This window comes from Plectropomus leopardus, chromosome 11, assembly GCF_008729295.1.
Source record: "Plectropomus leopardus isolate mb chromosome 11, YSFRI_Pleo_2.0, whole genome shotgun sequence".
NCBI lineage: Eukaryota > Metazoa > Chordata > Actinopteri > Perciformes > Serranidae > Plectropomus > Plectropomus leopardus.
The window spans coordinates 13,264,777-13,288,200 of record NC_056473.1 but is presented as its reverse complement, the minus strand read 5'-3'; the positions used below and the strand labels follow the sequence as shown (position 1 = coordinate 13,288,200).

At 40.5% G+C, this 23,424-nt stretch overlaps 1 protein-coding gene across 1 annotated transcript in view; it reads right to left on the bottom strand.

The window, feature by feature from the left end:
• Window positions 1-23,424, bottom strand: part of cspg4 (chondroitin sulfate proteoglycan 4) — a 95,971-nt gene that overhangs the window by 34,599 nt on the left and 37,948 nt on the right. Inside the window, exons 2-3 of the mRNA XM_042496395.1 lie at window positions 7,591-7,754; window positions 1,064-4,615 (exon numbers count right to left, since the gene is read on the bottom strand). Coding sequence (XP_042352329.1) covers window positions 1,064-4,615; window positions 7,591-7,754 — 3,716 coding nt within the window. The remainder of the gene's footprint in view (window positions 1-1,063; window positions 4,616-7,590; window positions 7,755-23,424) is intronic.

The window sequence follows — 23,424 nt, the reverse complement described above, 5'->3', positions numbered from 1 at the left end:
GCAGCGAAACTGTGGAATGATTTTTTCCATCTGGTAAAAACCTGCATTCATATAAAGTGTTACAAAAGATGCCTGAAAAAACATTTACCCTCTGTTTTGTAATGGGTGTATTTTGTCCATATTTAAAAATGTCTCATTCACTGTGATGTATTTTTGATATTGCTCAAGGGTCAGCGTAGTATAATTCTATTATACCCCTCACACATACCCATACACACACTTATCGTACTAACATCATCTTACATGTCTCACATTCATATTTTCTGCACTTAATTGGATTTTATTATTGTTGTTTTTTGCTGTTATTATCAAAGATATTTGGTTACTAGTAGTTTGCTATCATTGGTATTATTTTATGTATTTTTTCTGTATGTTTCTGTACTTCTGTGTTCTCAATAATCTTGTGTTAATTTCATTAGGTGGAGGCTTTAAATAAGCCATATGGTTTTTTTTTTTCTTTTGTGTGTTTTAATTGTGCAAAAATAAAACTATAAGCTATAAATTAGAGTGTGTTGATACACAGTGCAGGACTGTGACATCAGAATCTTGGGTTTGCATCCAGATTCCTGTCTGTGGTTATTCTGTTCTACAAAAGCAGTTTGGTTAAGGTTAGGGAAAGATTGTGATTCCAGAAAGATGTTAATAAAAACAAGAAACAGTAAAAAAAAAAAAAAAAATGTTGTTGTCACTGTGAGTAGATAATGTATTACAAGATTTTCTATTTTGACTGAAAAGAAATGAAGTAAGTTGCCAGTGGATTTTTTATTCAGTATCAACATTTTCGCAATTTGCCAGGTGTGTTAATTTGCAACTTTCCTCATTTTGTTTATAGAAAATGGAAAATGAGTAATTCCCTCTGCTTTACATTTCTGTTAATTAATTTGCTGTTTCAAATTAGTTGTATGTAAATGTAATTTCTAGGGCACGGGGCTGCTAAAAATCAAGAGGGCTTCACAACTCCCAGAGAAAGTTTTGGCTCTACATCAGATAAAGAAATCTTGCATTTAAAAAAAAAAAAAAACTCTCTTTGCTCAACATACTGTAATGACTCAGTAAAGCTTACCTTGAGATTTTCCTTGCTGATTATGGTGTGCTCTCCCTCATACAAAATGATGACCTCATTGGTGACCACCTCAGGTTCAGAGGGATAACCTTGCTTGAATATTTTAATCCTGAACGTGCCCTCTTCAGAATGTCCTCTGGCTTGAACGGTGAAACTGAAGGAGTCCTTGGACCTCAGACTCTCATAATTATGCTCATATGACACAACGCCTTTCTTCAGGTCCTCCTGGGTGAACTCTGAAGCCTCAATCCCACTCACAATAATCCTGCCGTCGCTGGGCGGCGACGTGACCTGGAACTTGATGTCAATGTCATCTCTGATATCCATGTTGGTGTCGGCGCTCAACAGAGTGGTGTTAAGGGTCTTGGTGCTTCCATGATCGATGACAATGATTGTGTTGTTTACGACTCGCAGGTAGGGTTCACTTGCCTGGATGTCAAGCAGCGCGGTGGTCTTATGGAAACCATCTGACACCTGCAGGGAGAAGCGTTCCCGGTCTGCTCCGTGGTGAATGAAGAGGACGTTCTTATCTCTTAGGTCAGCTTGTGTGAAACGGAAAAGGGACTGTGAGGGATGAGTTCTTGAGACAATGTTGCCTGAGAGGATTCCTTCACGGGCGTAGACAATTTGGGTGTCATTGAAACCGGAGTCATCATCCTTAAACTGAATGACATCAGTTGTTAGCAGACGCTGACCGTGGCGAACTATATTGAAGACCTTATCTACAACCCTCACAGGAGCATGCTCGTTCTTGGATTGGATAGATATCCTGAAAATTCCACTAATTGCTTCCTCAGTGCCTGAACTTCCTGCTCCTTGATCAAATGCTGAAAAACGGAACTCATCACTGCTTGTCTTGGAGCCATCATGCTTGTAAATAAGCCTGTCAAACTGGAGGTCTTCATTGCTGAATATTCTTATTGCCCCTTCGAATCTTGGCTGTCCGGGTGGGGAGTCCCTTATCAGTCGCCCATACTTTGGCCCCTGTGTGACCCTGTACACAAAATCTGTAGAACCAGCAGATTGCATCCAAAGGTAGTTTTTGCTCAGAGTATGCTCACCACCCTGCAAGACAACCAACCTCTCATTGGTCAAAACAGGAGCATCTGCATTGGCGAGGATGGTAATTGGGAAGGTGTAGAGAGGGGAGTACTGATCATCAGCAAGGACTCTGAACTGGAACTGGTCTATACTATCCACAGCTCTTTGCACACGCACTTTGTAGCTGACACTGCTGTCCAAAATGTCCTTCTGCGTGAAGACATCACCCTCAGCCAACTCTCTGCCTGACAACTTGAGACTACCAAGTGTTGGAGACTTGACGAGGATGTATTTCACAGTTTGTGGATCTGGGTTTTCCCCTCTAACTTCAGCTTGAAGCTCTGTGAGTCCAATTGTTTGCTCTTCACCGGCCTCCATCTCCAGTGGGACCAGGTTAGAAACTATCACCTTTGCAGGCATGATCTTGACCAAGAAGTTTTGATTCCAGAGGGAGAACTGCCCTAAGTGGACGTTGAACTGAATCCGCTCGCTCACAACGTCCTCCTGGTCAGCCGAGTCTGTGCTGACATATCTAAGGCGGGCTTGATCCAGATCAGATTGATGGAAGGTAGTAACCTGCTCATACATTCCATCTCTTGACATGATCTGTAGTTCTCCATATACCAAAGGTTGTGTGACATTAAACATAACATCTCCATTGCGAGGATGAGCGATGACAGCCAGATTTTGAACACCAATGGATGAGTTGCTTCCTTGAGACAAGAGGAGTCCAGTGTTGGTGACCATAGTCATGTGTGGCTGTGTCACAGCTAAGTTAAAAGTAGTCGAATGGCTTACTGATTGTCCATCAGACACCTCCAAGGTAATTCCAGCCTCACTACCCCCTCTATGTACGAAATAGATATTTCCATTTTTCAATTCCTTGCAAGTGAACTCTGAGATGCTTCTTCCAGGCTGCTCACCATTTTCTAAGTAACCAACCTCCATGGAAGGCTCTGAGGTTACAGTTACTACTAATTCATCACAGCGGGTGTCAGAATCCGTCATTTTGATAAGGCTGGGACTCAGACGAGTTCTTCCATATTCTGTGATGGTGATTTCTCCTCCACCAATTTGTGGTATATCATTGACAGGAAGAATTTCAACTGGGAGGACATACTCCTGAGGAGCTTTTAAACATTCAGGAAGGTAACTGTTACTTTGAGCAACCACCTGCAGCTGGATTTGGTCTGCATGCCTTTCATTTCCATCGTGCATGTACTTAATTTTCTTATTGAAAACATCGAGGAGGGTGAACTTTCGTGTGCGTCTTGTGTTGGTGTTTATATCAACCAAGCCATACCAGGGATCACTCTGGTGAGTGAAAATGATTTCAGACTGACGAATTCCTGCAGCGCTGAGGTCAAACGTAGGGCTTAGGTTGTTGACATCAAGAAGGGCTTCCCCACGTTCTGGCACAAACAATGGGGCGACATCAAGAAGTTTTGTTACATTTCTGAATATTTCTGGCATGTCATCTGTTGGGTTGCAATGGTGTTCGTTGACGTCTGTATCACCATATGGGAACTGAACAGGTGGAGAGGTCGTTGCATCTGTGTCATAGTAACTTGAGTAATCATAGTCCTCTCCTTCACATTTAACATGGACATCTTTAGTAACCAAAGCATCCTGCAGGCTTCTATCCTTCTGATTTACTTTGATTTCCCCCAAGCAACCAATGAAAGATTCGGCTGTCATTTCCTCCTCTGCACGATTCAAGGACCCGCTGTCACGAAACACATCCTTCATTTTTCCCTGGATGCCTCCTAAATACAAGTTTCCAACCAAGTCCAATTTTTGTGTTGGGTCGAGAGGGAGGGAGGAAGACTGGCTGTCTACCATGATGACAAAAGAATCCTGACTGACTTGAACCTTAACTCTATGCCACTGATCATCATCCAGCTGCACCTGGGTATTCTCCAGTACCTCCGTACCACTGCCGAGGTCCAGCACACCTTTGAGAAAGCCTTTCACAACACCAATTGCAATGAAGTCTGACTCTCGGCCAGGGTGGAAAGCAAGTAACGCATCCTCAATGGTGGTTTTCATCAGGACTTCTAAGACCCTTGGAGCACCATTAGTTGCGCTCCAGGTAGGGAAGGACACAAAGGAGTCAGGTGTGCTGAAGCTAGTCGCCTCCCCATCACCGGCCTCAAACTCACTACTGCAGGATTCCTTTGTGTCGTGGCACTGTTTGAATGCCGTGCTGAGAATATCAAACTGGTGGGACTCAAACTTGACCTGAGTCATGCAGCCGCGGAAAGGGGGTATTGCATTGCTGAGGTAGGGAGCATCCAGCTCTCCTGTCCCTCCAAGCCAAATGCCAAGGTCAATGTTGAGCTGTTCGCCCTCCGCATCCATAGGAACATATGTCGGGAAGAGCTCATCAATTGTCATGGTGAGTTGGCCATCTTGCAGAGTGAGTGTGATTTTGTGGTCCACAAGGTTGTTCAGCTGTACTCCTTGGGATGAGGTCAGCTTTACCTCGCCAGCCCCCATGTTCATCCGTGCCTGAGGGAAAACAAAAACATTTTATCTAATTATTATTAAATATATATAGATATTCAAATATAATAAGTATACAATAGATCTCAGCTTTGTACATGTCTATTGTGTAGGGAAAGGAATCATCAGAAGCTCCAGGATATCATATTATCACAATCACAATACATAGCTCAAGATACAATATTATTGCGATTTTAAATGTTTTACTATACGCAAAGTATTGCGACAACATATAGTGTAATATTTTGATTTTTTTAAAAACATTTTTTCAACTGCAAATTAGGTCCCCAAAGGAATTTTTTTTTTAAATCTTGCTTCAATCAAATTTTATTTCCACAAAATTTTTCTAGAGGAATGAAAAAGCAAGTAATTTTATTATTCTAGTTGGCTACAAAAAGCTTAATTTGCAATTGCAATATTGATCATTTCTGTGATAAAAACAAACAAACAAAAAAAAACCCAACATAGACCAATATTGCCATGGAAAAAAAATCAAGGTACCTTTCTGTATCCATTTTTTATTATACAATTATATAATTACAATATACATACAATTATACAATTTGACTACACAATTTTCATTGGTCTGCTTGACTGTGTCACAATCCGCATGGCACAGCGCACTCTCCTCCTCATCAAAAATGTTACATTGCAACTTCCACAGCTGCATCAAAAACCTGAAGGCAATATTGATCAAAAATGGATTGTTTCATTGTAAGTCTGATTTATTTGGTGGATGCAGTTTTGATGAATGGTTGAAAGAGGATGGCAAGCACACAAAACTAAAAAAATGGTACACATGTCGCATTGTTAAATGAGGAGCTCAATCAAGAAGTCTCAGAAAGAAGTCAATACGTCTTGGTCTACTTCTTGGGCCGTCAAATGTTTCCAGGACTATCAAACAAAAAAAAAAAACACTAAGCAAGTGGTGGATTTTGCAACTATTACAAAAGGAGATCTCAACAAGGTTTTTCTGCAAATATTATGGTTCAATAACAAGCAATCAGGGTGAGTACTAATCCATTAGTAGCTCGGGTTGAGAGCTGGCATTAAGAGCTCCTCTTAGTTGGGCATAGTGTATCATGCAAGACAATAAGTTCACCATGTCAAATAATGTCTTTATCACACGCCTAATGTTTCTCAGGTGTATTTGATCTTTTTTTTAAATTGATTAGTAAAGAAATTTTAACACAAATGAGCAAAACATAAATGCAGGCATAATGTTTCAAGAAAATGCCTTTCCTAAAAATGAATAGATGCAACAAGTTACAACTTTGTACATGCCTGTCAGTACTCATGGACAAGAAACTATTGAATGCACAAATGCTACCCCAAATACCTGTATCTATGTTCATGGCATTCTCTGGATCCTCTCACTTACCATTTATAGCAGCTAATTTGTTGACTCATGAAACACTTGAGTTTAAGCTTCATTTTATTGTAATATTAACATTTACGACCAAGGCTGTGTAACAGCAACCCCAGAAAATTCCTTAGGTATGCTCACAGTGTTGACTGAGCTATAAAAATGAACAAGTGCTAAAATGTTCACTGATAACATCAGAGATTTGCGTTTTCAGAATTCAAGCACATGCACAATAGATAAGGGTGTTTAATTTTTTATAAGGCCTTGAGTCTATTTGCTCGGTGCATCTCATCACTCTGAGGAACAAAATGAAGAGGACTGAGAAAGGTGGTGTTTCCTTTTATTGCACTTACCCTGAGATTTCACCTCATTGAAAATGTAGAGATATTGTGCTTTCAGGGGAAATCTATATAAATCTCTGTGATAGCACACCTGATGCTACTTCTGCTGCTTCTCACTGATGTCAAACAATTAATTAAAGATGTAAAATGTCACGGTTCTCATTCCAGTGAGACAACTTCAGTTAAAGAAGACAGTAAACGATTAAATAATTTAAGTTGTTTTAGAGTGAAACCTATGTGTCAATATACGTCTTGAGGCTAAATGGCTTTCTGAACAACACTGAAAGTTACACTATTCGTAATCTATGGTGTAGTTTTGCAATGGATTAAAAATGAATGAGACATTTTGCAGCTAACACGCCCAAAGTAAAATATTTTATATGTGATGTTTGGGGATTATACTAGTGAAAAAATCAATACGTTACTATCCTGCTGAAATAATAACACTGCTGCCATTTTTATTGAACATTTTCACATCTTTATATTATGCTTCTAGGTAAAAATACAGAGTGTGAAGCTATGTCTGTATGTAAGCTAACACTGTATCTGTTTCAACACAAAAAAATGTGCTAATTGCTGTTGTTGTTTTTTGTTATACTTGCTTCTTCTCTGGAGGAAAAAAAGTGGCAACATGACATGTCCTGCTGTGTTTTTGAATTGACATCAATGCAAGCGCCATCACTTGTTTCTTTTAGATATAGTGTTACTGTCTAGTATGCAGGCAGTGACTGCGGAGGGATAATTTTGTACATTTCTTTATGTGTATTATTTCTGAACCATCTGTTTTTGTCGCCCGTCTTTATGCTTACTCAATCCATGTCTTATTGGGTACAATGATGCCAGCTGCTGTTGACATATAGCTATGCTTATCTTATATTCAGGCAATGACCTTTTGATATATACAGAAAAACTGGGACTGACCAACCCACATTATCGAACAACAACCCTTTTTACACTGCCTGTTCACAGAAGTAATGTTACGCCTTAATCTGCCTTGCAGTTCTGTATAAAAGGTATAAACCTTTGATGGGTGGACAGAGTTGTCTCTCTAGCAGCGCAGGCAGAAACAGCGTGTGATGTTTTTGTAAAAAGGACAGCTGGCAGGATGGGATGGATGTGAATTTTTGACGATGTGTAATCTGTTTCTGCATAAAAAAGGAAACCAGGGGTAAAGAAGGCTCTTCATTACTGAGCCCTATTGCAGGATCTCTGTGTAAAAAGGGCTAAAATCAGTATAATATTTCAGCCTCCATCACAGTTTGTTAAGAGCTCACCTGAACTTTCCCGTTTTGAAGCTCAAGGAACAGGTAGTCCTCCATTCCTGCAGCCAATAACAGCAGCCCACTTCTCCGGCTTGTCTTGATCTGTAGTGACAGCTGGAAGGTGGAGACATCTTGGAAGGCTTGTAAACTGCAGTAGCTGTCCCCAAAGTAGGATTCTGTGAAGAGTGAAAAATAGGACATTGCATATAAAGACAAGAAATAGGTATCATGTCAGCCTACAAGTCAAATATGCATACAGCATAACTGCAACAATCAGTAATTTTTGTGTATGTCACCCTATACGTATATAAAATACACATATTTTCTTTGACTGTGCACTTTTGATTAAAGAAAAAAAATGCCTTTTGTCCATTCTGACACATCTCACAATTTGCATCCTCTACACCGAGGCATCATAACATGCACTATTACATTACGGTAACACAAAGAGACACCTGCATATGATGCTATAAACTCATGCTACAACTGCTGGGTGGCAGCTCTGTGAATTCTAATGTGGAAGTTTGGAGAAGGCAATCACTATATATGAGCATTGCTCATGTTACGGTGCAACTTGCTCAGAACTGATTTCTATATTATCAGGTGTCCTCCAGCTGCACGTGGCTGAAGAGGAGCTCCTCTGGCCTCAAAGGGATTCTCTCACTGAGACATCAGTCATTACCCCTGTGCAGGATTTCCCAGGCTTGAGCGGTCTCGTTTCCAATGATATGCAAATTCGGCCACCTGCCTCGGACTGTGCTCGGCAAGGCCCTTGACAAAATGTAAACCACGGAGGAAGTCAATTATTTCCCAGTGCACATGCTCTGAAATTAAACTGGACAACCTCCAAGACCCGGTTTCCTCAGCATGGGTTTTCCATGGCCTGAGCCAAGAGATATAGAAAGGGGGCTTTCCATGAGACACCCACTCACCCTCACAAGGGACAAAACACAGAAACTCATTGGAACACAGTGAAGAAGGCAGTCCTCTCATCATACAATGCAAATGCTCTGGGATATTTGGAATAGTGAAGCAGAGAGAGACATTGCTGTGTCAAAGTTAGAACATTCCTACGAGATCACAAGGGCCAAAATATTCCCTCAAATCAACAGCAGCATCCAGTAGCCAGGCAGGGCGGTGGGCTTGATGTCACGCGGCAAAAATCTCAGAGAACTTCTTAGACACGACTGAGTCAGAGAAAATAAGACACCAAACATTCCCATTCAGAGCTATAAATGGAAAAAGTATGTTCTCAAGACTGTTTGAAGGTGTCAGTGTGCGTGTGCCTCTAAAGGGCAGCTTGTGCCTGTGTTGCATCCACATTAATGCCACGCTGCCAACTTCAAAACACTGAAGGGTACATTTGTCCTTTGGTTTTTGCATCCTGTAAATGAACCCCTCCATCTCCAGATCTGCAACAAACACTGGAAATGGGAACAAAGACAATCATTTCGATGTCAGCAAGGACGAAAGCACAGCTTTTATCACGTGCCCATGCTTTTGTGATTTCACTAAGAGGCGTTTGCTTTTGGTTCCAAGGCTACTCTGTCATGAACAAAGTCAGTGATGAACGGTCTCAGCGCAGGGGCGAATACACAGAGACGGTCGATTATACACTGCTGCACAGCGCCAGTCTCCTGCAGCCAGACACGCCACGTTGGTGGCTCTCAGAAATAAATATCACAGGAAAGTGTTTTTGACATTTTCACATGTTGCACTTTTTTATCCATATTGTGTTAAACCAAACAATTGAACTGCAAGAAGTTTGAGAAAACTAGCAAAAGAAAATCATTAAGATCATAAGCAGAGACAACAGAACCCTGGGCATAGATATACAAAGGGCCCCTCGACCTCTTCTCCACCTGAGCAAAGAGCGCAGACTTTGTGGTTGTTTTGTGTCTTTTTCTAGTTATTTAGTTGTATTTGCGACCAGGGAGCTATATGACACTTTTGGGCCCCTGGGCCTCTGCCCAGTAGGCCCCTTCAGTAATCCATCCATGAACGAGACTCATCCTGGTACTGTTGAACGAGAATGGATGGAACATGCAAATATCATTTGTACTACTGAATCAAGAGAAATTATCACAGTTACACATCATTCGTTTTCAAAATGTCACTTTTCGGGGGCTATTGTCGTTAGCTGTTACTGCCTGTGCCAGAGGCTATTATGGTACAGTTCAGAGAGTTTCTGGTAAGGCGAAGGTATTCCAAATGAAAGACTTGTGCTAATTGCACAGGAGCCTTCAGGCTGAAACTGAAAAATGGGGGAGAAGAATCTTTTCTTACAGGCAATTGCATTAACAAAGAAAATCGCAATGAGCTCCATGGTTCTTAAACCTGAGCTTTTGTTGGATTGTTCACTGAGCATGGGGATAAAAAGCTGAAGGAGAGGGCGATGCCAAGACAATTCTGCCTGGGGATTTTCTGGTTCAAATTCAGCTTGCTGCTGTTGCCTTCAGGAAAAGGAGCACATTTTCTAATGATACACACAATAGCTCCACTCTCTGCAGTGTACCTGGGCCTGGGATTCATTAGTTCCCCAGCTAAGCTCTACAAAGCTGTGTGTAGAATAGGCTTCATGTAGGAAAAGCACATTTTCAATATACTATCTGTATAAATGCCCTGCTCTGTGACACTTCTTTTGTCTCCTGCTTGAACTGCTTCTGTATTCACACTGTCCAACAGGTATGCAAGAAGTTACTCACACCTGCAGGATGAAAAAAAACCATAATCACCAAGGGCTTTGGGGCATCACGAGTCTCCTGTTTTCTCCTGCAACATAACTCTCAGCTGTCCTGTCCATCTTCTTGGGACTTGAGGCTGTGGGTAGATGGGATCTAGCCTGAGGTGTTTTTACTGACAAGGCATCATTATCTGTAAGGGATCATCCCCGCTCCTTAGGAGTGTAAGCTGGAGCTGTGAAGCTGCTGCCACACTTGGTGTCAGTCTGTGTGTGGAGGTTTAACCACCGAAGAGGACAGTCTCTGATCCCCTTCAGCTACCACACCCCTTCTCACACTACTTTATTGTGCGTCAACCAGAATCCTGGTCTCAGGCCAGTGCAGATGGCTATAATTTGATGACTGACTGCGCTTGTATTTATAATGCTCCGAGGAAACTGAGTCTTCCTCTCTTTCACGAGAGAACTGAATGAATTAGCCTGTTGTCTTTCTTTCCCTTTCCTCCTCCTCCTCCTCCTCTTCTCCATCCTCTTTTGGTCTCAATCTACCAACACATGTCCGGAAAAGCTATGGGGAAGAGAGGCACGCTGACCACAAGTGCAGGAAGATTATAGACATTCAGACGACTTTCTGTCCTGTGACTTGTCTTTGCCAATGAGTCAGAGTCACTTCAGGCAAGTGATTGTGAAGATGTGCAAACATGATATGAGCCTTTGAGATGCTTTCTCGGTGTTTGTATTGTCACCAACGAAAATACCTTAATTGCAAGCACAATATTCTTTCTGATTGTTTTATTTATCAACATGATTGCCCACATGTCTTTCAAATAATATGATTTACTTCTTGCAGAAGCAAAGGATACCGACTGTTTGTTCCTCTACTACAGTTTTGTCATGGTTACACTCCCTGGAATCCAAACAAACCACCTACTTGCGTAACCCATGGTTAAACCATGGTAAGCTTCACTATAAATAGTGGTTATGTTGGTCATTTGTTTCCTTTGCTGGGCTGGGTCTGTTACAACAGGGCATACTGGATATAATTATGTGAAGGATAGGGTGTTGTTAACCATAGATAGAATCTGAGAGCTTTTAAGGGTGTAATGGCAATTACCATATGGCAACACAGTCATTACCATGATAGGCAATTACATCACCCACAGGGGTCAATAGCACTTGTGCTTGTGATGAACATCGGTTTTCCAGTTATATGTGCGGATAATGACTGAGCAGACTATCACAGCATTGATTATTATACACAGGAGCAGTTACACATCAGGAATCTACTAGTGCTGAATCAATAAGCCGATTGTCAGAAAAATGATCAACAAGTTTGCTAATTGATTAACTGTCATTTGTTAAGAGAAATATTAGTTGATACAAGTCATGCGCAACACGCTCCTTCAGTTCACTGTAGTTTGTCAGAACAAGAATCTCCTCAAAATCCTGTCTACAGTTTATGCTAATAATTTGCAAAAACAAATATGGCTTTAGAGAAATGTTGTGCCATCTGAATGGCAGTTTTGTCAATATAATGGATCGCAAAATGTTTCGTCTGTGGCTCGTTTGCAAAATGTTCCCAGACAATATTTATCTTTTGCTTTGCCTACATCCATTTCTGCAGTGCAAAATCTTCTTGGAGCAATGGGAGTTTGATTTAAGGAATATTTCATCCACAAAATGATCATCTGTACATCCATAACTCATGGGTGACTTTGTGAAGAAAGGTTTGTTTTTCTCACATGCCTCAACAGTGAACAAATGATCATAAAATGGCAAAAACTCTTGGTTACTGAAATAAAAATTCAGCCATTTTTAACAACAAAAAAAAATGTATCATATTATATAACTCTTACAAAACTTCTACAGTTTAACTAAAGTCTCATGTATTCTGTCATATGCTCAGTGCTTCCCAAATATGTGCATTTTGGCAAAAATAAAATTCACTATTTAAAACAAACGTGGAGCATGCATGAGAAGGGTTCAAACACGCACAATTTTTTTTTTGTGCAAAAGTGTTCTTAACAGTAAAGTTTTAGAAAAAATGCATATGCTGGAGAAGTACTGAGCACATGAACTGAGTTGTGAAAGACTTCATAAATGGATGATTTGATAGAAGAAGGTAAATGGTGCATTTATTGGTCATTTTTTAAACAAAGTTCCTATCTATCTAACTATCTATCTATCTATCTATCTGTCTGTCTGTCTGTCTGTCTGTCTGTCTGTCTGTCTCTCTGTCTGTCTATGCAGAAATCAGCATCAGCATAGACGATTCTGATATTTCATTTTAAGCCAATATCTGCTGATACTGATGCTGATATTATCATACATCCCTAATTCCATTCATGTCTCTTATGGTTATCTAGGTGCTTAAAGCACTTGGTTATCTTAAGCAAAGATCAAGGTTTTGGTTAAATACTGAAAAAATCAATTTGAATTATGAGACAGGATGTGTGTGCCATTTGTAAGAAACCACAAACCATCCCCAAATTTAACCAAAGTGCTTTTGTAGCCAAAGCCTAACCACGCGCAGGACACAGGAAGCCTCAGATTAGTACACTCAGCCTCCAACCCAACCTTCTCCTTTTGAAAAAATGCTGCCACTGAATGATCCATACAGCAATTACGCAATTAGTAAAACATATTAATAGTATATTGTATCTCGGTAACAGAGTTGCCAGAGCATTCCTGTGGATGGTGGTCATCATGTGTTATTTTTTTTTTTTTTTTTTAATGTAAATTGATAATTATTGGAAAATCACTGCAAGATAAGCTTCAGTTTTTATTTGATTATCAGCTGTGTTCACTTCAGAGGAATGCAAATGTCAGTGCACCTACCATGAACACTGGAGAACCAGAAAACCAACAATAAATGATATTCCCACACTGATCACAGCACACTAGCTGCTCTTAAAAGGAGTGAACTGGTTGGTGCAACATGTTTACAGACCTGACTCTGAATACAGTCTGTATAAAAAATACTGCAAACTCCAGCACTGTTAAACAGCGGAGAGCAGAGCCACAACTCTACATACCTTGACAGCATTGCTTTATAAGGTCCCCCCTTTCCCCGCTGACTTTTCAGAAGTCACTGGGGACAGACTTTTACAAGCTTTACAGAGCCATTTCTCAGGCCAGACTATGTCAGAGTGAAAGCAAATACAACATCATTTCAGTCCTCTTTCAAATCCCCGCCTACCTCTGCATCCCTCTGAGACACTCCAGAGTGAAGAGGTACAATACATAAAAAAAACAGGCTTGTGGAGCCTCAGCGGGTGGCCTCCTCTCTGGCAATAATTAAAACTTTTCAGGCTCCCTCTCTGTAAAACTCGCACTTACACAACAGACAAGGGGTGGCGGCAGGAGCGAAAAATTATGACCTTTCCTTGTGAAAGGAGAATGGCAGTGTAATGTAATTTCAGCGTAGGAAAATGGACCGTGTGAGAAAAGGGAGGGAAAGTGTGGAAAGGATGTGAAAGAGTCAGTGTTGTCTGGGTTTGTGCTGCTAATGCGAGAGGGGGTCTGAAAGGCTGGGTTTCTATATAAATGAATAAGAAAAGGGAGGGAGGGATGCAAAAATAAAGGAAAAGGACTTTTTCTCTCAGCGAACTTGTTTAGTTGAGGACCACTGATTTTGTACACTGTAAAATCTGCAAAGCTGATTTCACTAAAAAAATCAAGGAAACTGATTGCCTTGAAAAATGTAAGCAAATATAACTAATAATCTTAGTGGTGTTTAGATCTAATTGTTAAGTTTTACTTGAGATTTAGTTATATTTACTCAATTTTGTGAAGTTGTAACTTAAAAATTACAAGTCTTATTAAATCAGTCTTTCTAAGTTTTAGCAACTTAAGTAAACTATGGTAAACCAAGTATACTGTGCTATGCTGTATCTGTATTATATATCATATTTGTATTTCACATCATGATCAAGTTAAGTCAAACTAACTTGGTTGACTGAAGTTGCTAACACTTAGAAAGAACAAGGTGATTTTATTTGTCATTTTTAAGTTGCAACAACTTCACGAAATTAAGTAAATGCAGCTAAATTTCAAGTAAACTTAACACTTCAATATGAAGTTGGCATATATTAAGAAATATAGTCATATTCACTTTCCTTTTTCAAAGCAATAGGTTTCCAAGATTATTAAATTTAGATAAACTTGTCAGATTTTACAGTGCATCTAGTGCCATTTTCTGCCTTTATCACTGGATCGAGGTGAGGTTGGGAGCAGAAAATCAGAAAGGTGGAACATTAAGGAGGAGTAGCTGCAGACCACACAGCATCCAATCAGATCATTGGAATCACTTTTTCATACCTCTGAAACTTGCCATGAACTCTTCGCTGCGGTCTTGCACAGCTGCCAGTGAAAACATTTCCATCAAATCTTGGCTGTGTTTCAGTTTCATGTTAACTGTGCTATACTGCATTTCAAGGCAACAGCGAACAAAGAAATATTGTGCTACTTCAAAAACTACACAACGGGACATTCTCAAAATTTCAGCTACAAGGTAAACATCTTTGCCCAAACTGAATATTCCACCCGAATATGGCGTGTGACGAATTCACAGCTTGTTGGCTCATCACACAAAAGAGTCGTTGGTCATAATGACTTGAGACTGATGATCTCACTCACCTAACAACATTGTAAGACAAACACAGCCGTGAACAGAAGCATTGTAGTGACTCAGGGCTCTGCTGTAGTTTATGACTGGCTAATACAAAGCGTGCCTGTGTCGACCCAGCCGAGCTACGGAAGCCAACAACCGCCAAGGTCCCAGTAGGTGGGTCCTGTTAAAATAATCCCCCTGTGACATCAGAGGACTGGCTCTCCCCGCCTTAATACTATTTCAACCTATATCCCTCCTCACACTGAGTGACCCCCTGCACACCCATTTACCATTTATATACACACACACACACACACACACACACACACACACACACACACAAACTTTCTTTTGCCAAATACTCCATGCAAGAATCCCTCTAACAAGTGATTGTTTATACATTAACTGTGACCTTCTCTGCTTCCCCTCAGACAGAATAAGGCTGTTTATAGACTGAGCTAAGGAACATTTTAACACACCGGTAATGAATTCCAGTGTGAAATCTCACCATGTGAAAAGCATGTAAAGGAAGAAGACAGGAAGGAAGAAAGTGGTGCCAAATAATGATGGAAATCACGCGTAGACATCAAACACGAAACTTTTACAATGATACATTTCTCATCATGCAGAGTACAAAGTGTCCTGTACGTCTGCACCTCTTCGCCTGACTTATTCTTATAAATCTAATTAAAGGTCAATACAGGATTTTCATTACTCCACAGTACTTTAATCTAAAACTATGAGAGCTGCATGTAACGCACGACTGCTCTGGCTTTGTTCCACAGCACTGACGGTCCACAGTAATTGCAGGAGGAAATTAGACAGCAGTTAAGTGCAGCCACTTAAGTTTCTAATATTTACAATGTCAACACAAACTGGGAGCGCAAAGAGATTCTGCCTTCTGTTGATGCATCTACTGATTAGTATGGATAATTAAGCTAAATTATTTTAAATGTGGTTATTTTAGGCCACTAGTTTGAAGCCATCAATTTGGTGTATGGTGCAACTCAGTTTAAGGGCTTTTCTCATTTTTCATGACCCGGACACTTAAAACACCTAAATTGCATCAGTTTCTAAAATGTATATGCAGTGTTTTGCATATAAATTGGCTGATTACCTTTTAAAAAATGTAGCTTGCTGTTTCACTCGCAGCAACACTCATTTGTTTCTCCACAACACACTAAATACACCACTTCTTTCATATCACACTCTCTCCAAGGCTCCACTGTAAGCAGCAAATGAAGCAATTTGTTGGAAGAGTTGGTAGCATAATAAATGTTAGTGTCAAAATGGATTATACTGCTAGATCATTTTGATATGTCTTTGTATGACTCTGGGTTCTCCATTGTAACTACAGTTAGTTAGCTATAAAATTTAAAGGATGAGTCCAATATGTCTTAGACTTTATTTTGTTATCTTTGACAATTTGTTCACATGTGGGACCTAAGTTTCTCGCTCTCATTTTTTTCAAATAAGTTGAACATAACTAAAAGCTCCTGTGTGCCATGAAAGAGCAAACTACCAACTGATACTGTCTGAAATTTTGGGCAAAGCTCCTTTTTGTTGTCCTGTTGAAAAGTTTGATTAGAACATCTACACCACACTCATGTCTGTGCATTACTTGTAGAGCCAAAGAAAAGATGGGATTAGCTTAGCCTACCCTAGCATGAAGACTTAAAGTTTGGGATAACAGCTTCCCTGGCTCTATTTAAAGGGTGGGTCACGTAGAGTGACCTATTAGAAAGTAATTTATTACCTATTAGAAAAGTTATTTATTTGCATTAGTCAAGGAAAGTGATATTTTTGTAGTTTTAGTGAATGTTCTGATGCAGCAACAAGTCTGGGACAAAATAATTTTGTAATGTAAAGCTTCAAACTGTTATCAACATGTTGTTTGAATGCTTTGAGCAATAAAATACAACTCATCTTTGTAGTGTCTATGTTGTTTCCAACTTACACATAGTGCATGTCCACTATGGCCTACACGACTATACCTAGCCAGAAATTCCTTCCCATTAATTGTTTATTGGAAGCTACTGATTCACAAAGCATGCTGGGATATTGTTGCAGACCAAGCTGGGGGCGTGAAAATACAAAGAATTTAAACGGTGCTCACATCAAGACAGTCAATAAAGTTGTAGCCACAAGCAACCGGTGGCAGGGGGGCGCACGCTTAGACTAGCTGATCGCATATCGTTGACATGCAACTTAACGCTCATGAACACACCAAGGTTGAAAGAAAAACCTCCCAACTTGTAAAATGAGAACATACAAGGAGCACCTGAATGCAGCACACTGCTTACTTTTTTCACAATTTTGAAACCTAATTTCATATTGTTGCCAATTTTAATCATTCAAATTTGGCTGAGTGATTACTACCACATTTTTTGTGGTGTAACAAACTAAGAGGTCATATTTATATTTCCTTTACCCAGACTTTACTTTGCTGCAGTTTTTTCATCTTTACACAACAGAAATGAAGATAGTTGTAGTTATCGGGGAGTTATACGCTCTGACTTTAACAGCAGCTAATCATAGTAAGCTAAGCTAATGATGTTCAGACCCCACCTCCATATTGGTGAGTGTTACCTATGTTTTTATCTACCTCTTTGCAAGAAAATCAATAAGCATATTCCCTAAAATGCCATGTTTTTCTGTGAAGAGCATTGTATTCCTTTACTTTTAAATTTGGAGTTTTCCACCTTTTACATGAGCAGTAACACATCCCTGATGTTTCCCTGCGTATTGACTCAAACTCCCTCCACAATTTCTGGTGCTTCACTTAATGTCAGCACACTGCGCTTTCGAGGTATTTGTGTGGGTTTGAATGTTTCCATCATACATAACTACCGCCACGCTGTTGAACGCTATTGACAGAATCTGAGGCATTATTTAAACTTTCACAATTTTAAGTATGAATAAGCAGAGAGCACTTAACAGCACTATGGTTCGGTACTGTAATTTTCCACCCTCACGCTTTTTTGGGGGAGTATTGAAAAGGTATGTCTGCATGTTTTCTCTCATCCCGACTCTCTCTAGGTTTGCCTCATTCAACATTAAAAGTCATTTTAGACATATCAATAGCTCCATTCAGCTTTCACTCAGAGTGCCCCGATGACTGCAGTTATGAGTACGAGTGCAGGCATCACTCACTCCACCACTAATTATCAGCATGACATTGGCTTTTCAGGGGGCTGGAAAACACTTTGCTGGGTAGCAGCTCACTGTCATAAATCATTTCACTTGAACGTCACCACAGGGGAAGAGAATGTAGGGCCTGTACCCCAAAAAACCTCAGCTGGGGTCCGGTGAGGGGAACACTTGATAGAGATAGGGTTCAAGTTGGACTTGGCTGCTGCAGAGGCTCCAAATATTTCCCAGACAGATCTCATAAATAAAGCGACTCTCTCTTTCCTTTTTCTCTGTATTTGCCCATTTTTGAATTTATCTCTCATTTGGGTCTCATTTATATGCTGTACCTAAGTTTTGGTACTAATGCTTCAATACTTTTTTGGATTATTGTGTTGATCCCTGGAATCTCGTATCCACATGTAAAAGTGTCTCTGAGCCAGACCACCAATATCCTCCTAATGACTCCACTACCATTTATGTGTGTGAATAAGTGAATGAGAGGCAATTTGTGTGTTTGTGTGAAACACTTTTTCTGCAGCAAAATGCTATAAAAAACAAAACAAAACAAAAACAAAACAGCTTTAACAAAAGGGATCCAACATTGACTTAATTTTGCTTTAAATTACAGTGTTTGGTCAAATATTAAAAATAAGTAGTGTACTGAATGTACTACCCAGGTAGCAGAATAAATGGAGGCATTGTACATCTCTGCAAAACGTTGCTCTGTAACCTTTGTACATTTGTTTGGATAAAGTTGCAAAATTCTGTGGTTAATGTTTGATTATATTTAGGCACAAAAACCAATAGATTATGGTTGAAAAAATGTTTTGGCTTAAAATACCGGATTTTGGTGGCATAGTTCCCTAGAAAATGCAGTGATGTCTCTGTAAAATCAACCACTTCCAGTGGCACTATCCAGGCTGGAAATGCAGCCACTGTCAACACACCTTAAGGAACACTGTTCTGGCTGTAAATTCAGCTATGTCTCAGTAAAAAACAACCGTTTTTGGTGGCACAAAACCAGTTGGAAATGCATGCGATGTCTGAGTAAACAGCAGCAGCTTTTTGTGGCTAATCCAAGCTAGAAATGCAGCAATGTCTGGGCAAAAAGCAACTGCTTTTAGTGGCACAAAACCAGCTGGAAACACAGTGGTGTCTTGGTAAAAAAAAAAACAACAGCTTTTCACAGCACCATGCCATCACGCAACGCAGCGGAAACACAGCAACAAGTCGCTAAGACAGCCAAGTTTGGTGGTTAAAAAGATGCAGGAAATGCAGTTAGACTAAAAAATAACATTTTTGTTGTTTATTGGTCTCACACAGGGGTCTGTAGTGGTCTACAGCTTAGCAGGCATCGTGCCTAGGTGTTACACCACCAATTATCTCCTACACCTCGAGGTGACAAAGTCAACTCATATGTATGTAAGTCAATTATAGATACATATAAAATGTAGTTTTATTTTGAATTCAGTTTTAGATTCTGCATAAAAAAAGACAAATAAAACATCCTGAACATCTCATATTTTTCACCTCATTTAAACCTAACATCTGGAGACCCTTTGTCACATCAGTTTCTCGCTACACACTTTTCCATGACCAGATTTGATAGTGAGGCCTTTCTATAAATGAGGCCCTCAGTCTGGCCGTGCTCCGCAGAGGGAAACTGTGATACAGAAGCTGCAGTGAAGGGGCCTCCCAAAACCCATATCCGGCTTTAACCTGGGTCTGCAAAGTCAGTGTGTGTTTGAGATCAGAGCGTCACATTAGCCCCATAATGAGAACCAGCTGAAGGCACACACCACCAGACTGACCCTCTTCAGCTCAGACTGACCCCCCCTTGCCACCTCACCGCCTAGCCCCTTCCCCCTCAAACCCTGGAGACACCTCTTTCTCACTTAACTGCTGAATTTAGGCCCAGATAAATGCTTTATCCAGATGCTTGCTCTCAAACCCTTCCATCAAACTGGCGTTACTCTAAACTATTCCAGTGCACACGCCCAAAGACAGAAGTACATGGTGCAAACATAAACACTCACCCATGCACATACTAGTGGCCATGAGCACACACACACTCTCACTCTCTCCACTGTGAGTTAGACGTCTCACAACCTGGCAGTCACTCCTCCACGACCCACTGGCTGAGTCAGCCCACCGTTTCCCGCCATTCACACAACTGTTTTCCACCAGGCTACCGTTGAGGAGGCCCGCCCTGCTCCACCCTGCACATCCAGATACTTTTCTCCCAACAACAGCTCTCGATCGAGGGCACTCAGTAGCACTCTCCTCCCCCCTCCTCCTCCTCTCTTTCCCATCCCTCTATCCTACTCTCAGTCTTCCTCTATCCCCGCTTTCAACCCCAAATAAACACTAAACATGGAAAGCCCGGGAACGCCGAGAAGCAACTTAAACGGCTCTAATGTGCCAGCTGCAACTCGTACACCCACTTAATTTTTCCACAATTTGCACGGTTAGGTTTCATTATTGAAGTACTGACTTGAAGACGGATAGCTCTGGTTTCAGTGGAAAATGGTGGTAGTTGTTAGAGAACTCCTCTGGGGATATGAATTTGAAACGGGCTCCTTTCTCTCTCCTCTTTACCACCAACAAATGTATTTCTGAGCTGATAAAAGCAGTTTTGATTTGTAAAAAGAGAGGAAGTGCTTTATTAAAAATCTATGGGATTTTGAGCTTCATATTAGCTTATTTTTGTAATGTCATTGACGTGAATTAGTAACCCAAAGAATGACTCAAACCAAAGCAGTCAAAACAGTGATGATTATTTGAAAAGGCACTAAGTGGTACAAGTGGGGATTTGGCCCAATGTGAAAATTTGTACTTTGTTTATTTAACCTTTCTTTAAACAGAGTGGATTCAGTGAGCGTGAATGACTTTTTCCAGGAACGCCCTGTTCTGAACGCCACACAGTCACATACACACACCTGGAAATTAACGATGCAACAGTAGGTGACTTCCCTGCTCAAGAGCTCCTTAGCAGTGGTAATAACAGAGGCGGGGTCACTGTTCCGCTACTCTAAGGTAAGTCTCAAGTCTTTGCACTCAAGTCCCAATTCACGACAGGCAAGTCGGCATCAAGTCCCAAGTCCTAACCTTTGAGTTTTGAGTTCTAAACAAGTCATAATGTGCTCTTTAACAAATGTAATGCCATTTTGGAATTTTTTTAAACAAGTGCGACTGAACTTAACCATTAAAAGTAGTGCTGAAATTGCTCTCTCACGACATATAGCACTATTAAACAAATCACAACAGAATGAATTTGGTATGTTTCTTCTCTGTCTTGTTGTATTTAACTCATCTCATAGTCCACGTCATGTAACTCGAGTTCAAACCTTTGGTATTTTGTAATTTTGTTGAGTCAAGTTTTGAGTCCTAAACAAGTCATAATGCACTCTTCACCAAATGTAATGATGTTTTAACAACAGAGTTATAATATATTATACATGCAAAAGTCATGAATTCCTTTTAAAATCTGTACTTATTTGTCGAAATAAGTATGTTAAAAAGTTACTTCGTTGTTAAGCTAACATTAGGTAAGCATTAGCTTGCTTACTACTTATGTTAATATTAGCCTTGACTTCCCACTTTGTGTGGCTTTAAAACAATAAAGTAGCTCATTGGAATTAAGTCTCAGTGAAGGAGCAGTGTGTTCAGTTTGGTGTCATCTAGAAGTGAGGACTGCAGATTAATGAATTATCCCTATTCAGAGACACTGTTTGGTTTGTCTGTTCTGGGCTACTGTAGAAACATATTGGTTCAACACAGCGATGTCTGTAGACGAGGAACCATTCCCTATGTGAATAAAAAGCAACAAAAACACATCAATTCTTATTTTTAGGTGATTTAACACTAAAGAAAATATACTTATTATATTATACTCCACTTCTGCCAGTACAGCCCCCTAAATCCACACACCTAAATGTTAACTGAATCAGGAAATGAACGGATTGTGGCACAGATTTTAACAAGATACTTTTTAATCTTTGGGCTTGTGGGAATGTTTAAATTTTTTTCAAGTCCTTTTGATTTTGTCAAGATATGTCTAAAGTCAGCAAATTTGTGAGAAGAGTCTGACTTGAGTCAAGGTCATGTGACAGAAGACGACACCTCTGGGTAATGAAGCCCTGCTCTTTGCTATCCTTCTCCAACATTTATTCAGCTGGTCTGGGGATCAAGCCGGCAAACCTCTGGTCACAACTCGGCATCTTTCTCACGTTTTCTCAGTCAAAAAAAAACTGTGCCATCTGCCCTGTGAGGTCATCCCAGCCTACACATGGTATGCAAAGCTTCAACATACACATTTAACATAAATACTGGTCATGCTGGACCTAAACGCTCATGCCACATCTGTGGTAATGGTTTAAACATGTGGTGACAAAACTGCCCCACGGGGAAACAAACGCTGCATCCCTGCCAAATCATTCACTGACAGCAGCCACTCTGCGCACCGCAGAGGGCCGGGAGGGACGTCGTGGCAACATGCATCCTCTAACACAAGCCACTGTTTACTGTACATAACTCACGCCCTTTGGCAGCTGTGCTGTAGACAGATGTAGCAACAGCAGAAGTCCTACAGTGTAATCTATGATGGCTGCACCAACCTTCCCCTCACTGGTAAGAAATAGAAACTCTTTTTCTTTACAGCCATCTGTCATCAAAACAAAGGAGTTGCAGTTGCTGAGAACAAATTCACGAGATATGTTTACTGTCAAAAAAACACAAGCATTCAGCTGCATACTGAATTCTGTTGAGAAAGACAAGTTCTGTGTTTACATCAGCTGCTCACGGCCACTTTTACTCAAGGTCTAAATACCTTCAATATGGCTGCCAGCCACAGCTTCACCTGAAATCACTTTATTCACTTGAAACATTTGAGACAGAATCATCCATCTTGGCCACTATAGTCCAGGATAAAAGCTGGGTGGGAAAGTTTTACTTTGGCAGCTGCTGCATCCTCCCTAAAATCTGAGGGTGTTATTTGAGACAGGCAGGTCCACAAACAAGGTTTTGTGCTTGTATACAAAGTAACTCAACGTCCACCTTGACAGGACAGTCATTATTTGCGTGTCCCACAAAAGGTCACTTGTCAGGAAAACGTGAACAGAAATCATCCAAAGCACTGAAAAAAACAACCAGTGCTGTCTTTTTTCCAGTGAAGACAGTCTGCTTGGTTTTTGTGTGGAAGTCCTCAGAGAAAGGGTAACTTGTGACAAGGGTCATGAGTGAGACTTGAAGCACTGCCACGAGTTCATGTGCATCACGGCTTGCTGAACCTCGGGGATGCCTCAAAGACAGAAAACACAAAAAAACTTCAGTGAAAATTAGAGAGACGGAATGTTCAGAGAGAAAGAAATATGATGAAAAAGACGTTGGAAAAACTAGGAAGCATGCTTCTGGGAGGCAGAAG